Source organism: Cygnus atratus, chromosome 5 (genome assembly GCF_013377495.2).
Source record: "Cygnus atratus isolate AKBS03 ecotype Queensland, Australia chromosome 5, CAtr_DNAZoo_HiC_assembly, whole genome shotgun sequence".
NCBI classification, from domain to species: Eukaryota; Metazoa; Chordata; class Aves; order Anseriformes; family Anatidae; genus Cygnus; species Cygnus atratus.
The window spans coordinates 11,818,973-11,840,203 of NC_066366.1; the positions used below are offsets into that span (position 1 = coordinate 11,818,973).

General features: G+C 45.7%; 2 protein-coding genes across 9 annotated transcripts in view; both read left to right on the forward strand.

Moving 5' to 3' along the window:
* Positions 1–9,123, forward strand: part of NR1H3 (nuclear receptor subfamily 1 group H member 3) — a 30,822-nt gene extending 21,699 nt beyond the window's left edge. For all 4 annotated transcript variants that reach the window (XM_035550416.2, XM_035550417.2, XM_035550418.2 and 1 more), the window contains exons 4-9: positions 2,255–2,463; positions 2,706–2,885; positions 3,304–3,403; positions 5,787–5,900; positions 6,716–6,810; positions 7,188–9,123. In XM_035550416.2, the coding sequence (XP_035406309.1) occupies positions 2,255–2,463; positions 2,706–2,885; positions 3,304–3,403; positions 5,787–5,900; positions 6,716–6,810; positions 7,188–7,334 (845 nt within the window). In that variant the 3' untranslated portion in view covers positions 7,335–9,123. The remainder of the gene's footprint in view (positions 1–2,254; positions 2,464–2,705; positions 2,886–3,303; positions 3,404–5,786; positions 5,901–6,715; positions 6,811–7,187) is intronic.
* Positions 9,124–10,736: 1,613 nt separating this feature from the next.
* MADD (MAP kinase activating death domain) overlaps positions 10,737–21,231 on the forward strand; it is a 67,839-nt gene continuing 57,344 nt past the window's right edge. Inside the window, exon 1 of one of the 5 annotated variants that reach the window (XM_035550191.2) lies at positions 10,737–10,836. The gene's annotated coding sequence lies outside the window, so the exon portion shown is untranslated. The remainder of the gene's footprint in view (positions 10,837–21,231) is intronic. The other 4 variants (XM_035550190.2, XM_050711060.1, XM_050711059.1 and 1 more) reach the window with 4 other exon arrangements.

Genomic DNA, 21,231 nt, shown 5'->3' on the forward strand with positions numbered 1-21,231 from the left:
TTCACAGACAATTTATCCTTCTTATAACAGTGTGCACCATGAGGTTAAATATCGTCTTCATAGAAAACTGAGTAACTCAGATAATTTTGAATTTAGCATGGTGTACGAGCTTTCACATAGGCAATTTTCAGAGTTCTCCAATATTTACTAACTCATTACTCAGAAGTAAATTCTTCATGCATCTGAGACCTACAATGAGGGACTGTCATTGCATGAATCAATGACTTCCCTTTTCAAACTCATACTGTGACTGGCATTCTCCAATCTTACAGGTCATGTTTAATATGGCTATTGTATTGAATGCCTTTGCTGTTAGAATTCTGATTTGTGTGTGTACATGTGCGCCCTTGCTGTTTGAAGTCTGGGATAAAGGTTCATCTCAGCTTGAATGTTATATGTTCTTTGGCTTTCCCTCCAACCCTGTGTGTTATGCACCTCAGAACACACTTTCACAGTAGCTGTCTATTTCTTGCCTTCATGTTTAACGCAGTCCTTCTGAGAAGTGCAAGTATATACTTGTTCTGCTTTGGGACCTGCCTTCTTGGGGAGCACCTATGTTTCCTCGTTACCTCTACATAAAAAATGGCCAAAGGCTTTTTCAGCACCTCTTAAATATTTTTTGCAAGGTCAAGCTTTTTTTATCTCTGTTTTTGAAGTTTAATTTCCAGTCAATCCATTTTCTGCTTTTTGTTCATTGCTCATGGGGTGACTTCATTGCTCATGGGGTGACTTCATTGCTCATGGGGTGACTTTCTTGAAGATAGTCCTTGAATCCAAGTATGTCTGATAAGTCTCCTTTTGCTTGGATACAGCTTGCAGATAGTTTTTACAGCTTTGACTTAAAGAAACAACAAACCTTACCTGCATTCAAACCAATAAGTTCTTCAGTTAACTTAGTTACAGGCCTCTAACAGGTTTTCGTATTTAAATTAACTAATGAGCAGTTGGTTCAGTAAGACTTTTCATAACACATGCCTCTGGCTTGTTTTATTCCCTACGACGTTAAATCTAAAGAGCATCACCCTTTGACTCCATGACTGAAGAAGGCTTCCAGCCCTGTTCCAGAAAGACTTGCATTCCTCCTCAGTAGGATTTATGTAAAGCTATCCTTTTAATTATTCATCTTGCTGCATGTTACTGCTCTACAGTCTGCTGCAGATGGGCTGTGTAGAGAATTGTCCTTTCATGCTTGAGCTTCATCCAGTACTGACTTTGACCTCTTAAGAGGAAGATGAAATGCCACAAACTCGTAATTTAGCAATGTCAGAAAAAGACAAAACAACAGGATAATATAAAAATATAATGGACACATCATGATGTGGAGAAATCACCTCTTGGAATATGTTACAATATGATATTCTGGGGAATCGCTCAAGGGGAAAAGCCACTGACGTGTTTCTGACATCTGCAGGGCAGCATGAAGGGAGTTTCATGTGTTCACTGTCCTTTGTGAACGTTTTGCAGTACAGTGTGATTAAAAAAAAGGCAATGTAATAACTTAAAGCAGTGTTGTGGTTTAGCCCGGCTGGCAGCCAAACACCACACAGCCGTTCGCTCACCCTCCCCCCTCCCTCTCTGGGATGGGGGAGAGAAACGGGAAAGTGAAGTCTGTGAGTTGAGATAAAGACAGTTTATTAAGACAGGGAAAATAATAATAATAATAATAGTATTAATAGTAATAATGTGTACGAAATAAGTGATGCACAATGCAATTGCTCACCACCCACTGACCGATGCCCAGCCTATCCCCGAGCAGCCGGCCCCCCCTCACCCCAGCTAGCCACCCCTATATATTGTTCAGCATGACGTCAGATGGTATGGAATACCCCTTTGGCCAGTTTGGGTCAGCTGTCCTGGGTCTGTCCCCTCCCAGCTCCTGCTGCACCCCCAGCCTGCTCGCTAGCAGGACAGAGCGAGAAGCTGAAAAGTCCTTGGCTTGGTGTAAGCACTGCTCTACAACAATTAAAACATCAGCATGTTATCAGCGCTCTTCTCATCCTAATCCAAAACATAGCACCCTGCCAGCTACTAGGAGGAAAATTAACTCTGTCCTAACTGAAACCAGGACAAGCAGAAAAAAGAGGGAGAAAAATTATAAGTATCACTGTCTGCTGTCTATATTATGTACACTCCGATAAGCCAGATGCAAGCAGCTGTAATCTCTGCCTCTCCATCCACAGCGTGCTACCCTGTGTTTGTGCAGTTTCCAGTGTTCCCCCATGTCAAGGTTGATCTCTGGCTATTTCTATTTTAGATGTTCTGTCTGAAGAGCAAATCCGGCTGAAGAAGCTGAAGAAACAGGAGGACGATCAGGCTCGGACAGTTGTGGTGCGTCCAAACCCTCCACATCCACCAAGCCCTTCCCACAAACTAACGCCTGAACAGTTAAGCATGATAGAAAAGCTTGTCGCCGCTCAGCAGCAGTGCAACCAGCGCTCATTCACGGACAGGCTCAAAGTGACGGTAATAACTCTTACTAGTGGAACCGTGATAAGAAAAAGTGGAAGTGTGGGGAGTTGAGGTTGTGGGTGAAGCATTTGAGGGAATGGAAATGTTTGAGGCATTGTATCTGTGGGCTAACATTCTGTGAATAGCAAAGGCTAATAGTCCAGTGTGTCTCTTTTTCTCCGTTCACTTTATCTTCTCATCCTTCTGCTCTCTCTCCATCTTTCACATATACACACTGTCTCTTTCCATCCCCACAGCCATGGCCCCAAGTTCCTGACCCTAATAACCGTGAAGCGAGGCAGCAGCGTTTTGCTCACTTTACAGAACTTGCAATTATCTCTGTGCAAGAGATTGTGGACTTTGCCAAGCAACTGCCCGGCTTCCTGGAGCTCACCAGGGAAGATCAGATTGCGTTATTGAAGACATCTACCATAGAGGTGAGAGTTTGGCTCCACCACAGTGCATAGTAGCAGAGAAGAAAGAGTTTGGAGCACCCACCTGCAGAACTGGTTTTACACCCCTTTTTCTGGGATGGCAGGCTGAAAGACCTATGTAACAGCTATGGGGCTGTTACTGCACTGCCAGGCTCTCCTGGCAAAGGGCCGTGGAGGAGAATGAGGCAAGAGCCTTGGTAGTGGAAAGCAGGTATTTCCTTCCCAGAAGGAAACAGTGCAAAGGATGCAGCAGAATTTACATTGGAATTTTGAAGCACTCTGAGAGAAGCATACTTGAGATATATATATATGTATATATTTTTTCCTTTGGTGATGCTCTAACCCTCAATAAATTATCGATGTTGCAATGTTCTTTCTTGTTTTCAAGTCAAGTATATCTATCCCTGGTCTCTGGTTTCAGGTGATGTTATTGGAGACATCTCGACGCTACAATCCAGAGATTGAGAGCATCACTTTTCTTAAGGACCTGAGCTATAATCGGGATGACTTCGCCAAAGCAGGTGGTGCATTAGACAGGTGTTTCTTCCTTCTCAGTCTTGTGTTGTTTCATCTTTTCCTTTTTAATATGAGCTGGTGGAAATGGTATCTGGGACCTTGAACTTAGGTGAGGAGTTTAGAACAGGACTAGACCAATGTTCTTTGCTTTTAATGTGTGATATTGCTTCAGTTAATGTCTTTTTTTTTAGGTGTGAACTTGCTTTGGAAAATTTGGACACTTACAGCGTGACAGTCTTGCTGTGTGGATGTCTGCAGTCTTGCAGCATGCACTCGAGCTTAGCCCTGGTTGCTGGGGGAGCCAAGGTTGAGTTCACTTTCTGGGGTACACCACTTCTGGTGTGGATGCTCCCCTTAGCTCACTGTGTGAGGGTGGCGTGCACCTAGGGCTGGCAGCTGGTGTGAACTTCCTTACTGGTAAAGAGCTGACATGGATGTGTTCTTAGGGCTCTATCAGATCACAGCAAATCAAACCCCAGTCTTTTCCCCTTTGCACTGTATCACTTGGTAATGTAGATGCTTGCTTTGAGTGATGACGTTAGTGTTAGTATGTTCAAGTTGATACGAAGTCTATAATGTGTGTTGAAGATCCCTGCAGAATGCTGCAGACATGTCACTGGCTTGGTATATGATGATCAGCGGTGACACGACTTCTGAATTGTGTTTTTCCAGGAGCATTGAGCATTTGTAATTTCAAATTAAGTGTAAGGAAGTGCATATCTTCAGCATTTCTGAAAAGGACGTTTTGGCTGTTCTTCATGTGATTTTGGGGGTTTCTTGTGTAGCTATTTAACATTTTATATTCAAGATGTCCTTTATTACTTTCCCATCCTTGTATAGCCAGGAATTCCTGATAGTGGCCCTTCTCAGCAGTTTAATCTCACCCATTGATATGACTCTTGCTTGTTAAGGTTTTCCAAGCCTTACCATGCACGTGGTTTGCCGAGAGACCATATGAAATAGAGGAGCAGTGTCAGGTTGCCCAAGTTCTCTTGCAATGTCAGTATATGTAAGGACTAGTCTAGAAGAATTAGGCCTCAGCCCTTTAAGTCTTACTGTCATGGTTTCTGTTTAGAACCGTCTTTGGTCTTGCTCACTGGTAATTGAATTGTAGGGTGGCTTTTAAGGTACGTGCTGTTCTTCCTTCGCTCCTCCACTTCTCGTCTTCTGCCCCTAGCAGGTGATGCTTGCATTGCATGACTCAAAGGCTCATTGCAAACCATGGATTCTTTGTACCTGGCATGGGCCAAGTTCGGGGTGCTCCAGCCCTCCAGGCCACTGATGGCCTTCTAGGAGCTTACCTCCTCTGCATGTCACCTAACTTCACTTTTAAATTGTGGTGCTGTTTCTCATAACAAGGGTTCAAAACTCTAGGGAACTGAACTTGGTTTCTTTTTTTTCAGGTTTTAATAAACACTTTTGTTCCTTGATGCTCTCCCTGTTAGCCTTTTCTTCAGATTATTAGGAAGGCAAAAAGCAGACAGCCAGAGAGGTTCCCTCCATCTTGCTCTTCCTTCTATGGTGCAGTTGTACTACAGGAAATGAGAAACTTAGATGCTATTTTGGGGGAAAGGCTTTAAGTTTTCAGCATGTTTGTGTAGCACATGGAGACCTGATGTGACGGTGTCCTCCATGTTGTGACAGAATAAGTATCATTGCAGTTCTGCCAGGCTGTGTTTATTGAAAAATTGTAGAATGGTTTGGGTTGGGTTTAAGAGACCTTAAAGATCATCTGGTTCCAAGCCCTCTGCCGTGGGCAGGGAAATCTTCTGCTAGACCAGGCTGTTCAAAGCTCTGTCCAACCTGGCCTTGAACGCTTCCAGGGATGGAGCAAGGTGATAGGAAGCATAGGTCAGGCTCTTCCTCATCTCTCTCAGCTTTGAAATGAATTGAAGTAGTTCAGACCTCTTGGAACTGTATTTTTTTTTGGCTCAGACCGACTACAGATGAATCAGCACCATGGGATTAAAGCTTCTTTGGAAGCAGGAGGGCTGCCAGGCTTGAAAGAGATGGTGGTGTGAGAGTGGAATGTGTAGATTTTGTAATTGTGGGTTTCTGACTTTGTGACAGATTTACCTGAGAACTGATGATGTGTTCCTTTAGATATTGCCTACTAACGTGTTGAGGGACATGTAAGGCTCAAGAAAACCCAGAAGTTAAGGTTAGGGCCTGACTCCTCACCTGCTGTTGTTGGTGTTCACCACTGGTGGTACAATGTGAAGGGCGGTTTCAACCACACTTGGGATATAATATAAGGGTATTTGCCTGCCTACCTGCCTTCCCTGCTTCCTGGCATACTGAGTGTGTTTCTGACAGCTTATGCTGTGAGAGGGAGGGAGATAAAGGAGACTATTGCCATTGTTGACACTTACCCTCTTTTTGTTGTAGGTCTGCAGTTTGAGTTCATTAACCCCATCTTTGAATTCTCAAAGGGAATGAATGAGCTACAACTCAACGATGCTGAATATGCACTTTTAATCGCCATCAACATTTTCTCTGCAGGTAAAATGCCAGGCAGGTCTGAAAGCCTGCAGCACTGAGTTGCAGGGTAAACAAAATAGAATTAAGGAAGGTAATGAGCAGCAGAGGAGCAATAGAGGGTCTTGTGATAAAGGAGAGTGTTATTTCTGCTTACAGTATTTATTATACGCTGAATCTTCCAGTGCTACCTCCAGACAAAATCAGATTCCCTGCTGATGAAAAAGTGTATAGCAAAATCAGCCAATATTAATCTTCCTCATTTAGAAATTGCTATTTTACTGTCCCCTTAACGTGCTTGGCATGTCTCTGGCTTGAGGCAGGTCGCACTGCATGAGCGACATCTAGTGGTCAAGTAAAGATGCTCTTGATGAGAGACCACTATAGCTCTGGGTCAGGAAAGGGCTCTGAAAAGAAATCACCTCTACTCTTTGCTTCTGTTTTCTGTCTTGTAACCTGTAAGATCAAAATTATGTCTATGTTCCTGTTATCGGACTTCCTCAGCTGCTGGAGAAACTTTCCCATTCCCTTCTGAATAACTGCAGCTTCTCATCTTCACTGGGACAGGAACGTGATGCCAAACCCATCTATTTAGTGGTGTTTGGTCTCTGTAACCTTCAACCACTATAGGAGTCAGATCTGACTCCCCATGTGCATTAGACATGACTGAGAAAGAACAGTAACAGAAAACTGGCATAGCTGCTGCAGTCATGGATGACTCCTGGCTGTGCTGGGTGAATTCTCGATGCGGTTTTGGGTAGAAACTATACTACAGTTAGGGTCAAGTCCAGTGATGCTGCCTGTAGCAACCTGCTTACTTCTAACTTGCTTTTTGGCAGACCGACCGAATGTGCAGGACCAGTCCCTGGTGGAGAGACTGCAGCACACCTATGTGGAAGCCCTTCATTCTTACATTTGCATCAACAGACCAAATGTAAGTGTCTGACCAACGTCCTTGGTGATGATGCAAATTGATTGTGTGTTTATGCAGGCACAGTCCCTGCAATAACGTCTGTAACAGATCTATTACTGCCTGTACTCTCATGCTGTTCCCTTCTGTGGCTGTATGGTGGCAGCTGTAAATGGAGGATTTGTGAGCTGTCACAGCCTGCTGTCCTGTATCATGTTCCATAGTTAGCAAGCGTGTTTTGGGACGCGATGTAGTATTTGTGTTCCTCTATACTGCCGCATGCTGGAAGATGCCAGTTCTGGAGGAAATGGGGATTGTGTTTACAATGCATCATCTGTTTTTTTCTTTTTAAAGTTTTAGTCTGTATTTACTAACAGCTGTCAATTCATCTGACCCTGCAGGACCACCTGATGTTTCCACGGATGTTAATGAAGCTGGTCAGTCTTCGGACACTAAGTAACGTCCACTCTGAACAGGTGTTTGCCCTTCGGCTGCAGGACAAGAAACTCCCTCCCCTGCTCTCAGAAATCTGGGATGTGCATGAGTGACTGCATGCTCCCAGGGCACTGATACACCGACATAACGCCATGTCCCAGCCTTTGCTAACAAGAAGCCAGCCTCCCCTCTCCAAAGCACTGAACTCTGGGCTAGGCAGTGCAGGGAGTGATGAGCCTGGGGTTTCAGTGTTATCACGAGATTATGCAGGAGGCAGCTGGGGTAGATCAGATGGGGGGGGGTTGGTTTTGATGTAGTGCCCACGCCCCAAATGAGTAGCATGAAACATCTGAAAACGGTAGAAATGAAGACCCTCCCCACGCACATACACCTCTTTCTTCAGAGTCTCTTTCTCTTTTCTAAGCATGTCCTGGGGATTGGCCCATTGATCCTTTCCTCTCTTGTTGATTATGAAAATGAATTTGCAGGAACTTGCCAAACCATCTCTATTGAGAGTAACCCAGCTCAAAAGGCTTCTGCAGGGTCCCCAGTGTACCTGGATCTGAGGAGCTCAGGGAAGTCAATGTGGATGTTCTAGGGGTTTCACTGGGTTTCCGATAAATAAAATCTCTTGTACGTACTGCCCTTTACAAAGATTCCAAGAGAAGTAGCTGTTATTTCCTTATTATGAGACTTCGTCTCTAGAGCTGCCCTTTCACTCTGACCCTTCTTTGGAAAGAGGATTCCTCTAACGTGTAATGCCCTTTGTCTAACAGGGAGGTCCTCTGGGTAGGGAACATTTGTACGTCAGGAAGACATCAGGCATAAAGCAGTGGACTTTTTTAATGTAATATATCACAATTTTATTTCACGATGGTTCTCAGACAGTTCACTTTACCTTTGATTTGCTAATACGTGGAAAACTTTAGTTCAAAACAAATCAGGGCATAGATTTTTATCTTTAGGGGTGGAAGAGAAGAGAGAAAGGTGGGAAGGACTGGTACCTAGACAAGGTAGGTGTGGTGGAAGGATCTCAAAAACTTCCAAGAATTTGGAGCATGTGGCATGTGTTCCAAGGTGAGTGTGAAGATGTGTTTTCCAAGGAGAAGAGGACATGCTGCATTTAGTGAAATATGTGGGCATTGCGTAAGCTATGGGCTGCACAACTCTCAGATTGCGGGTTGCAGGAATATTGAGTGTAACCAGATCCGCTTGCATCTTCTTCCTTATGCCAAAGTCTTTCCAAGGTACTTGCTCAAGGTTCTAGTGATTGTCGTGGGATATGGAGGTTCCTTTTGTGTGAGGAGTGCCAACTGCTTTAGAAGGACACTTGGGTCTTGTATCTTTTTTCGCTTTGGGCACAGTGAGATCCACGCTGGATTTATGCCCTACATTCTTAAGTATCCACATCCTCAAGTATTCTAGGATTTACAGCAATATTTTGTCTGACGGAAGAGAAATATACTGTTCCAAAATCTGTTCCGTATTTTCCAAGAAATAACATCTTATGGCAGATCTCAGAGATGTAACCTGAAGTATCCTGGTAGCTTAGTCTCATGAGCCTTCTCTGTCATAGGGGTCTGTTTGCTTGCCCGGTGAGCATCCCAAGAGCCTAGGTTCACAATGGCTCGTTGTTTTGTGTTTGTTTGTTTGTTTTTTGGCTGTGTATCTGAGCGCTATGCCCGTGGTGAGGGTATCGTGTCCATTTTGCACTTGAGGTTGGTCCCCTGCCACTGGCCTTCACTCTGCACCTTTGTAAAGCACTTGTAACAATCTGTAAAATAATCTGTTGTTTTTTATAACTCATTGCAATTGCAAAAAATCTTGTTAAAATCTGTATTTTTAACTAATCTGTTTGAGAAATGTTAATGTTTATATAAAAGAATAAAGCCTAATACAGGATTTTGGCATTCTCTGTTGTTCCTTTTATTAGACTGGAGGAAGGTGCAATGTTTTTGATGTAACAAACTCCAAGCTAATAAGAAAGTGAGAATATAGGTTAGGGAGAAGCAGGAAGTAGCCAAATAAAAATAACAGTGCAAACCCAGGCAGTTTCCTTTAACCTCTAGTGTGAGATTTTAGCCCGCAATGTACGCTTCTTTATGCTGTAGCTGGCAAATGAGTGAATTTAAGCACATGTTGTGAGGACTATTGATTATCCATACATATTTTACCTTAATCTGTGAGCTACACTCAGAATTTAAGCCTCTTATTCTGCGTGCTCCACTCCACTTTCTGCATAGCCTGGCCCAACAAAATTGAAATATAGGTCCTATCTATTAACTAGCCACAGGAGACAGCAGGGTGTGAGGTGGGGAATAGTGAGCAGACCTCAAGAGGTCAAGCCAGCCCTGCATGGATTAGACAGCTGGGCCCTGCTGCAAGGATTTGCTGACAAACGAGGCTGTCAACAGCCAGAAGAGGCAATGGCAATGAAGCTGCTGCCCAGTAACAGGCGCTGCTTTGAAGCTGCAGCTTGAGGAGCTATCTGCCATCTCATTTTTTATTAATTTGAAGATGATAACTGCATATAAGCATGAAGGATTTTCAAGTTACAACCAATAATGCTGCTGTTGATGGCAGCTGTGAAAACAGTGAATTTCCTTGGCTCTGGCTTCTCTATCCTTTTGTGCAAGATCCTGTAAGCAAAGGTAAGTCCTTAGTTTATATTCTTTATTTTTCTTAGTGCAAATGAGTACAGAATTGGTTTCTAGTTTTATAGCCACTTCCCACATTAGCCCAAGGAGGTTAAGCAAGCAAGTGTGAGGGGAAAACTTGCCTTGAGCTCAGTGGTGCTTTAATATTTGCCGAATGCTACCTACTGCTCTCAGTCTCTGTCCCCAGCCTGTTTCAAATTCGCTTTGTTAATTTGGCAGCTGGAGAAGTTGGAGGGTGCTGGAAGTGCCACCGGTGTGTGGCGGGGAGGGATGGAAGGGAGGAAGGAAGCAGCCGTGTTTGCACAGCTGGCTCAAATGGATGGGGGCAGCAGGAGAAGACAGGCCAATTTCTGAAATCCCAATTCCTCTATGAGGGGAAGAGCACAGATGTTTTGTGCTCTGTAAAAAAAAAAAAAAAAAAAAAAAAAGCAGTTTTTGTGTTTTTAACCATTTTGCACTTTATTGTAGTTTTTTTAAACCAGTGGGATGCCAGTGGTGGTAGTGGTTATGTTTAGGATTTTAGTAATATGCTGTTAGTCAAGGGAGGTGGTTGTGCAGCACATGAACGCTGGGAAGAAGTCCCTAAAGCCCCACTTCGAGCTTGTCGCAGCCCCGTGAGGCCGGCAGGCCCGGGCCTCGCTTGCTACGAGCTTTCACCTGGGGGCTGCCAGTAGGGGCGATACGAGCGGCATTTTGGGGGCCTCCTTCGGCAGAAGCGCTCAGTTCTCGTCCTTGAGGCATTCCCTCAGCCCCCTTCCCGCGCTCCGCCCCGCCGCCTTCCCCACAGCGCTCCGCGGCTGCGCCCTCCTGCGGGAGGCACCTGCCGCCCCCCCGCGGCCGGTGTGGGGGTTCGCTCCGCCCCTCCCTCCCCGCGGCTCCCGGCGCTCGATGCGGAACTGCCCGGGCGGCGCAGAGCGGCCGGGGGGCGGCGGCGGCGGCTGTGGCTGTGGCGGCGCAGGTGAGCGCGGGCGGCGCGGCGGGGCGGGGGCCGTGAGGTGCCGCGTGAGGTGATCTCGGCGCGGCGCTGGGGGGCTGCTCGGGGCTCCGTGGCCCCGCGGGAGCCGCCGGCCTCCCCTCACGGCCTGAGCCGGTGTCGGCAGCGGGTTTTGGTCGTTCCCGGCCGGAGGGAAGGGGTAGGGCGCCCGGGGCAGGTGGGAGGGAGGCGCTGAGGTAGAAATTGCTGCAGTAACGTGACTGGAAAGGCGCTTCTTCCCTTCGGCTTGCGGGCAGCGGATCCTGCTATGTCTCAAGACAATGGGATAGGAAATCCACTTGGCGTTAGGTAATTTTTGCTGAAATAACGTCTAATCGGAGCGTTTTCCGCTTGGAAATGGCCGTCGCCAATTTACTGTGTGGCTCGCCTCGTCAGGCAGAGCAAGGGAAAAAGCTCGCGCTACGTTACTGTTTGTGTGGAGTCACGATAACGAAGCGCTTGGAGAAACGATAAGCGCTGGAGGAAAGTGATTCGTTCTCCGTCTTCTCTCCCTGTCCCCCCATGTACCGCGCTGTCCTCGCGCCCACACTGAGCAGCGTACGCTGTGGATCCCCATCGTGGGGAGGTGGGCTAGAGCTGTGAACCTGGCCGTACGCTGTGCTTTCCTGAGGCAGGCCAGCCATTTTCTCCATGCTCAGCGCAGCCCGGGGTCAGCCTCTCCGTTGGTGTGCTCTCGAGTGTCCTTGGTCTGCTCCTTCCAGCATCGCTTATCTGCAAAAAGCTTGCTACTGCCGGGCAGGAGCGAGGGAGGGAAAATGTGTTGTGGTGTCCTGAGGGTCACATAACCGAACCAATGTCATCCAAACACAGATTATTTGGGAGGCGTCTCCATTTTCGGCCTTTATGCTGCTTGAACCTTGGGAACTATTTTGGGCAGGCACAAGAAGTACTCGCTGTTTTCAGCACTAATGAAAATCTGCAGCATTGACACATCAGAGAGAGCGTCCAAGACAACCAGCATAGTGAAAATGCAGTTTTTGCAAGATCTGATCATGTCATCATCTGATAGCATGTTGCGTAATTCTGGAACTGATCGATCATTCCAGCTATGAAATTGTCCTTTTGCTTTACAGTTGTATTGTTAGAAATTTTATAGCTTTTGGACCCAGTTTAATACACCCTACAATAAATTACATGCTCCTTATGCATCTTACTGTGTGCTTAATAAAATGGAAAATCATCAGAAAGTCTCTAACACACCTTTGTTTGGAAAATAACACAGTCTTGTCTGCACGAGCAGATCTTGTACACACCTCTCTAGCAGTGTTATGGATGTATTGAAAGTCTGGCAGTTTGCAATTTTACTGAATTAACATCTTCCTCTTTCAAGCTGTGAGTTTGCATTGCTCTCCATATTGTTACTACTTTTAAAGCAGTTCTAGTTTTACTGGATGGACAAAAAGGAAAAGGGAAATCATGTCCCCGCTGAAAGAATGTTTTCTATACAAAATGCGTAACACGGCCAAGATATGTTTTGATGATGCATGCGTTATGTGGTAAAATTAGGAATGGCGGTGAACTAAAGGCTGTGTAGCAAGTGGCAGAAAGATAGGTCCTCTAGTTTAAAGCTTTTATAGAAGAAACGTAAATAGATATTCTACTGGGTAAACCTCTTCTTCAACCTTGGTACCATTCTGTAATTCCTTTGCAAGCAGACAGGCTGTGTCTATGATGAAGTCCAACTTCAGTCTGCTTCAGAAGGTTGTCGGAGATGAAAAATAGAAGCTTCAGAGACTTTTAACGGTGAGCCGTGCCCACCTAGCCACAGTAGCTTTTGGCATTATAGAATGTCAGCATTGAGTTAACATTGGTTTTGATTTGATCTGGCTTGGGGAGAGGGGTACAGAGGCTCCTAATTTATAGCTCATTCCCTCTCACCTTACTGAATCATCAAGTTGGGTGTAATGGGATGTGTTAGAAAATACCTCTGCAAATATATTCAGTCTGGTCTGTTTAATATCTTTTGCAATGAGTCAGATGAAAAACCAAGTATTTGTGACTTTCTAGTTTAATACCAGAAATTTTCATAAGTACTGTGGAATTCAGAGAGAAGAAATCTCCTCATAGTTCTTAATGTACAGCACTTGGGCTAATATGTCTGGGGAGAAATAGAAGAAAAAAAAAGTCTGTTAGAGAAATTATTTTCTTTTGGGGGGAATAATACTGTTTGAGATTTAGTGCCTGAGAACGGAGAGCGAATGATGCAAAATTTAGTCATCTGACATTACGTTTAGTCATGTTATCGTTACATGCTGTGGTGTTTTAACTAGGTGGGTAGTGCCAGCCTGCCCACAAGATGGAAGCTGACACTTTTCTGCCACAGCTAGGTACAGAGCTGAGCGTTACTTTCCGCCATGCATATGTTAGAGCCTGGATTAATTCCTGCAGATGTCCTCTGGCCTTGCTGTGGTGACGTTTAAGATGTACTGCGTTATGTTTCTGAGCAGCCCCTTAGTAGAAGGGCTTTGACATCATTATTCAACGCAAAGGTAGGAAATAAAGACTGCAGCTCCTGTGTGGGGATTTGCAGGAGTGAGGAAAGGATTTAGCAACCAGAATGCAATCTTAATGTGTAAGAAAGCATTTAGAAACAGGAATTAAATTTTAATATGTAAGATTAATGTCATTTCCACTGCTTAAACAATCTCCGTCTACCTCAAGGTATAAATTCTAGTGAAGGAAAAGCATCGTCAGCGACCTACCAAGAGAAGAAGTGAAATAAAAATAAGTAGTGTGAGGCACTGGTTGGAAGGGAGCATTTTTAATGGGATAATCTGCTAATCGGTGGAGTAATTGTGGTATTTGTTTGATCCTGGAAGGGTTTGTGGCTTTTCCTTCTGTACCTCAGGAGCTATGAAAACCTGTTACGATGACCTGCTGCTCAAAGTTACTGCTGTCTGTAACTGGCTCTGTGCAATTCAGCCTGTCTGTGCTCTGCTGTCTGAGATAGAAACTAATTTTAGAGAGATTAGGTTCTCTGTCACTGGAGGCCTTTAAATCTGTTATGACCACGTGAAAATTACTGTTGATAATCGAGAAATGTGCTCCGGATTTGTTTCTTGGAACTAGAATAGCTACTAAACCCGCAAACCCCGCAGCACTGCAGACATGACCCACATACTGCCAGGAGCTCGACGTTTCCTTGTAGCTGAGGGCACCCAAATGGGGTGGCTCCCTTTTGGGGCCCAGAGGCCAGTGGGTTGTGAGATGCTGTGTCAAGTGAGAGACTGGTGTTTTTCCACGTCAGCATGAGAAATAACACATCACTGTAGTAGGGAGGAACAAAGTGTTGTGGTTTTCCATCTCTTCCACAGCATTCAATGTTCACAGCTGGGGCAGTCCCCAAAAAAGAGCTGGTCATCACCTAGCCTTGGATCTGTCCTGTGATATTTGTCACGATCTATCTTTTCTGGTTTGTGTAAGACTTAATATCTGAACGCTTGCTCTCAGCGGTATTTGTGACAATCAGGAAATCAACCTTGTTTTCATTACACATGGGACAAAGATATCTGGGCTGATGGTATCTTTCCTGGTGGCCTCCAGAACTGTGCGATGTCTTACGAGCAGAGTCTTATGATTTTCTCTTAATCTCTGCACTTTCTTTGTTGTGTCTGTGAGTTCAGCAACAGCGTAGCATCCTGCTTCCCTTTTAGTCTAGCTGAATTTCCCACTGCTGGTATCAAGTGGCCGTTCTCCACCTTATGCGCAGCTTTGACACCAGCTCCCCCACATCTCTGCTTGCTGGGCTCCGTGCTACTTGCTCCAGAAGGGCTCCTGTGGCACAGGATGGGAAGCTCTGCCTCCTTTGCCTTGGTGCAGCTCATCAGATAACAGGAGGGGAGGAGGGGGTTTGGTGATAACTATACTCGCTGGTACTCACCAGAATTGCTTCACACAAGAACACCGAGCTGCTCTGCTGCAGCATCTGTATCTGTTTCCGCTTGATAGTGGTTAAACCCTGCTCTGCTGGGGCTGGTGCTTGGGGCGTTTTGTCTTCTGTCCTCCACACCATCTCGTTTCTCCCTTTGGTCTCGTGTCAGTCGTTAAATGCAGCCAGCAGGCGTTGTGGTTCCCACCTGCCACAGCTCTGGCAGGGAGGGAGTGGGCTTTTCTCTTTGCTTTCCCTGCAGTTTTGACCAGCTGGTACTGTCGTTTGTCACGCAGATTAATAGTAGGATCAGTTTAGAGTAGGAATTTTAGCTCTGTCCCAGTGTTTATGAAAAGGAGGGGAAGGCACATAAGCGGAAGGAGTAATTAAGGTAGGTGGCACATGGAGGGAGACAGACTGAGTGTTTCTCAGAGAAGACGGAAGAAACAGGAGCTTCTGGGCGCCACTTCTGTGGCTCTGAGAGCAGCTGAGTAACTAAATCATTTCAAATGCTTCTGCTTATTTTCCAGTTCTCATTATCCTGAGCAATGTTTCAGTGCTTCTGTGCTGGTTTTGAGTTTGCCCCTGTTCTGCCTTGAATTTTTTGTCGGGATCTGAGGGCACCCATCATTTGTGCCGGCATGGCCCATGTCCAGGAAAGAACTGAATTCCCGTGCCTGCTGGTGGCGGCGTCACCAGAGATGTCACCTGTTCAATGGGTAGTGTCACAGCTCGAACCCTGCATGCTGGTGTGCTCCTCGCTCCTTCTGGCCCCGGGTCTCTGCTGCCTCTTGCAGGAGGCTCTTCTGGGCACTCCCAGCACTGCTTCCCATGCCTGGGGGAGGCCCTGGGGCAAGAGCGAGACTCTGAATAATTTAGCGGCTGCAGTTGTGTCCAGCAGTTTCCTCAATTCAGATGCCGTGTGCTTTGTTGTCTTCTGGTTAATTTTTTATGGTTCTGCGTTTGCAGTGTTGGGCTTTCGGAAAAAACCTGCAGGTGGCCGCGTTGTGGGAACCGTGGTCGGCTTGTCACGCGCTGAGCTGGATGGAGGGGCGAGGGCGGGCGGGGGTCTGGACCGCTTCCAGTGCCCTGAGGAGGTTTCCCAGCTCAAAACTCAAGCTGGAAGCAATTCCAGTTTGGAAAAGAATGGGAATCCCGTAGTGGCTGCAGAAGGTGAAGCCAGTTTAGTTCAGGGGTGTTCTGTAGTTTTAGGTTGGCTTTTTTTTTATTATTTTTTTTTTTTAGTTCTTGCAAAGTGTATGAGTGGATGCTAGTGGAGACTTGAGGACTGATGAAAAGCTGAAGGTGGAAATAACGGGGGCGGCTCTTGTATTTTGTGGTGGTGCTGTTGTACAGAGGACTGGCCAGGTTAAGAGGTTAAGAGAGGGTTTTTATGCCAGACGTTCTGCACAAGGACGGTTAGTCGTGATCTGTGGGGCGGGTATGAAGGGGTTGTCTCAGGCAGTAAGGGAGGGGAGGCGAATAGGGTCTGTAACCTAAACTGAAGTACTAAAAATGAAGGCAGGGCTGAGGCTAAAATCAGACATTTCCTTTCTGTTAGCAGCTGGAGAAATGTAAAAGTATGTGCTTCTCCCGCATTAGCCTATCATTGATGCTTTTCCCCAAGAGTGCAGTAGAATAAAATGGGTAACAGTGTTTGCATGCCGCTCATCCTCACCTTCTTGTCTCGTGGCTAATGCAAGGCCTTGGTCTTGGATTTTCTTTCTTTCTTTTTTCTTCTTGGACACAGCAGTTGGACACCTGAACCCCATGCTTTTCAAATAGCTGCCGCTGGGCACAGCTGTGTCTCTGGGACAGGGACCGCTGGGACAACTCCTTTGTGTTTTCTGCCGCCTGCAAGTTCCCGTTAGGATTGCCCGGTCATGCTAGCACGCTTTGCACGTCCGTTCTGCACACGCATAAGGAACCGGCGGCAGCAGACGTCTGTGGCAGCATCGTGTGTGTACCTAGATGAGAGGATTTCATCAGCCGCGATAGGGCCTCACGTTTGGTGAGCAGTAACCACTGCTGATGCTCCGTGCTCACGCACACGGAGAACCTTACTGCCTGGGAGGCTCTTAATGCGTTGCAGACACCAGTCTGCCATCCAGCTCAGGGGCCTGCGGCTGCTGGGGTACGTCTGAGGGTACCCGCAGGTGCTTCTTGTGCCAGGCCAAGGCGTGGTGCTGCGGGTGGCAGCAGCAGCATCGGGAGCCGTGGCGGTGGAGCGCGGCCGCTGCTCTATAAATAGGGCCAGCAGCCAGGATCTGGGGACTGAAGGCTGGGTTGCTATGGAGATTGATCTGAATCAGATTACCCGTGGCTCTGTTCTTACAGCTCGTGCATATGTGGCGGCTGCGTGGTCTCACATGTACAGCAGCAGGCTGCTTTGCACGGACATTTGGCCGAAGCGGGGGGAAGTGAGGAGGGAAGCAGCTGGAGGGCCAGCATATGAAAAGGACACCGAAATCTATTACTATGGCAACTGAGAACCTGAACCAGCCTAGCTTCAGTCTTGTGGTGCTGTAAAAAGGCTCCTGGCTGTGCCGTGTGATGCTTCTGCTTGTGAAACAGTTCTGGTCACGTTAAGCCTATTTTTGGCTATGCAAGCTACCTCCATTTTGCTGGAAACCGATGTGCAGGCTGAAGATGTTTGGCTGTGTCAGTAGCGTCAGGCATGTTCGTGGAACACGGTGAGGTAATATCATCCTTCTGTAGGAGGAAAGGAAGAGGTCTTTGGGTTACTCACATTCTTCAGAAGGGCTTCTAAGGACATCTTTTTGTACCACCAAAAACCGTTTTCACACTTTATTCTATAATTTTCTTTAGTCTAGCTTGGCACGTCCTTTTTCTCAACCTTTTATGTACATATGAGAAGTGGAAGCAGTTGGGATTCATCTGCTGTTTCATCTGTAAGAGCTCTTACTAACCCAAGCAATGCCTGTGCTCCAGGGAGGATGCTTTCAGAACCACCCTGCAGTCCCGTTCTCTGCTGGGGTTCTTATACTTGGAACTACTGCGTTTCATGGAGCCACACCTACATTGTAGGCTACCTATGCTAGATAAATATACCATTGTCTGCTTTAGGTATGTCTGGAATGCTTTGAAAATACCATTTTTTTTTTCCCCTCAAGTTGTGTCAGCGCTAGTATCTGTTCAGGAGTCACAGCATTGGCATGCACTGCTTTCTTGGCAAGGTGGATGGTAACACAAGCGAAGCAGCTGCACCAGTATAGCAAGTCCAGCCAGGTCTGACTTCAGAAATTGTTCAATCTTCTGTCAAGCTCTTCCATCAGGCTCAGGAGGAGGGGGTGTTCTCAACCCACATGCGCTCCTGTCTGTGTTCGTTGTGCTCGTGGAGCCACCATAGTGCCTGGACAGGGGAGAAACAGCACAATGGGCTTCCTAAGGATGTTGTATATTTTTAAGTATAAAACTACAGCAGTGTTTAATATAGCTGTTAAGCAGCAAAGGTATGAAATGGCTAATATGAAACGGGGACTGCTTGTCTGCTTCTTTAAAAGCTTAATACAAGCACAAGTAGTATGTGCTAAAACACAGGTCATGGCTGGAAGTAGCTCTCTCAGTGTACTCACAGTGTGTAACATGAGAAAATGAAACATAAGTCAAGCAAAAAGTGGGCAGTGAAACTCCTCGCCATATCTGTGTTTGCTTCAGCTTTCAGTTTAGTTCGATTCATATGCAATGTCTTGATTTCTCAGTAAACAACGCAGTAAGGTTGGCTATAGATCTGAGCTGAGTACACACTGTCTTGGCTGAATATAAATAGAAATTCAGGATGTTCCAATGATATTTTAGAACTGAAAATTGTTCCTTCTGGACATGGTTGGAAATCTGGTCTTTTGCAAGATGAGGTTTCAATGAATCAGAATTCGTATGGCTTCTGTCCTGTAATTCTTGCTGTCTTCTTCATGAGCTTCCTCCTTTTTCTCTTAGATATTAATGCCCCACTGTATGCTCTTTACTTACGCAGTTACTAAATTGAATTGTCTGACCCCGATTTATATTCTAAGATCCATTCACTTGCAATTGAGTAGTATGTTTCTTGTGTCAGATAAAAGCCAGAGATAAGGGAAGGACAGACCTCATTCTGCTGCCATCCTAAACTGGTGAGGAAGCACCACGCAGGAGCGCTTAGCATCTGCCTGTTGGAAAATAATCTTCCACTGTCTTCATATCATTCTTTTGAGCAAACGAGTCGTTTTAAATGCATGCTGACTGTCATATAGGTGAGTGTAAGACTGGTCTGTCAAAGCTGGAGTTCAAGTTATTCTTTGACTAAATGACTTTGTTCCTCTAGCTTTGCATCTAGAAAGAAAAGACATTTTAGCAAAGGCTGGAGACTTCGAGGTGTGGATGAGACAGGCGCCGCACTGTTCATTTCTCCCAGGGGACTAATGCTGGGGTATCGGTCTGACACGGATGACTCTAAACTGGTAAAGAGTCTTCTGCAGTTCTGTCATGTTACTATATCCGTCCTGTGGTGTGGTGCTTTCCCTGCTGTGTTTACGGAGATTTTTATTTCTGGGAGGACTTCAGCTTGCAGGATACCACACAGCTTGTCCTGTAAAAGTTCTGCTACAACCAAAACGTGGGTGTTTGGGGAATTTTGAAGAGTAGTGTAGTGCCAGTAATAGAAGTGTTGTTTTGAACACTTTTTGGCTCAGTTAGTGGAAAACCATAGGTTAGTGCTGGCTGTGGCCTCTGTCTTTGTGTCCGGGCTACTGTGTCAGTTTGTACCAGTTCATGAGGGTTGCTGATAGCTGCTGTGGTGTGTGGGTAGTGCTCATTCTCACCAACCTGTTCACCATCCCTCTGAGTGCTTACTTAAACAGTGCTGATCTCTGAAGCACGATGTGTTAGTACAGTATGCTTCTGTGGTGGCCTTCACTTCTTTTTCCCCCTTCCTTGAGCCACAGTTACAGGCAGTTTCTTCTCGAGCGCTTCTTGACAACGCAGCCTTCAAAGGGCTGCATCCAAGATGTTTGTACAAAGAGAACACGCTGCAGAAGACAAGTTCAGAAAAAGCAACCTAGAGTTAAAGGAGCTCGAGAGGGAGAGCGAGCCATCAATGTCAAAACCTGTACCAAGATACTCTCAGTTCAGTGGTGTATTCTCAGGTCCCAGTGGTAACATGAAAGAGGAGAAATGAGAGAAGCGACTGAGAGCTCTTCTTCAATCTTTGGTCTCTTTCTGTTCTAATGTACTTGGTTTGTAAAAGCTAGAGGAAGGATGATAGCAAATTTCTGAGGAAGAAGCTGCTTCACCTCCTCATTGCCTGCAGAAAAGTAAGCTCTCAGTAGTAGTTCATGATCATGTTCCCTGAGCTGCTCGCTCCTACCTCTTCCTTGTGCCTGCACGAGCACTTGTGTGGCCACTTGGTGAATCTAGTCATAGAAATAACCCAGTAAAAACTAAAGTGGCATGGGAAAGGAAGAAGAAAGAAGGAAGGGTGTTAATTTTAGTCCTTATCAGTTCCCTGGTCTGATTCATCATGTCACTGCATGAGCACTTTTACCAGCACAAAGCGTGGCCTGAAAGCGAGCTTTGGGCAGCTGCAGGGAGAGAGGCAGGACTGTGGAGCCTGTTTGTGTTGGCTTCTACAAGTTAACCCTGGTGTCCAGTGGCAGCCAGGAGCAGGAAGGTGAATTCCAGCAAATGCTGGTCTAATGCTCTTTAATTGTTATCACCCCTCTAAATACTAAATCTGTGAAGGAGAGATTGAATAAAGGAAGGCAAAAAATACCTAAACTTCATTCTGATTCTTCTTGGTCTTGCTCCAATTCACCAAAACTTCGTCTTCCAAAAGAGATGTCCTCTTTGTGCTCTGATGAATTGCAATCATAAGAAATGTTTTCCAGGCTACACAACTGAAGAAAAAGCACAGGATATGGACAGGTCACTGAGGGGTAGGCTAAGGTTCTGTTCTTTTAGCTTCTCAGTTGATCTGTTGTCATTGCAGATGTTTTTACTCCATGATAAATGCAGTTTACTTACTCCATGTTCACTGAGGGGCAGGATCCTCTGTTACAGAGGAAGAACGTAATTTGGTTACCACCGAGTAGCAAAAGTTTCTCAAAGTTGTACTTCTTGGGCACCTCATGGTAACTTGTTCCTATGCTCATACCTGTAACTGAACAGTGAGTTTCTGGGTAAAACTATTTGAACAATGACTTTATCTGTTTTCCTTCCAAACTGAAGGCAAAATAACCGTATGATCATCCCAATTTCATCTTGTTCCTCTCAAGTTTGCGTACACCAAGATACTCGCAGTATGTGTTGGATCAAGAGCTGTCGCAGGACAGATTCTTCAGTGCTTTCAGTGATACCATTAAAATGAATAAACAGGAGCTTTGCTTCCTGTGTCTGTTGTTCAGAGAAGATAATTTATAAAAAATATTGCTGCTGAAAGAGGGTGTTTCATATCGCTGTCATTTACAGACCTTACTCCAACTGTAATTAAGGATCTA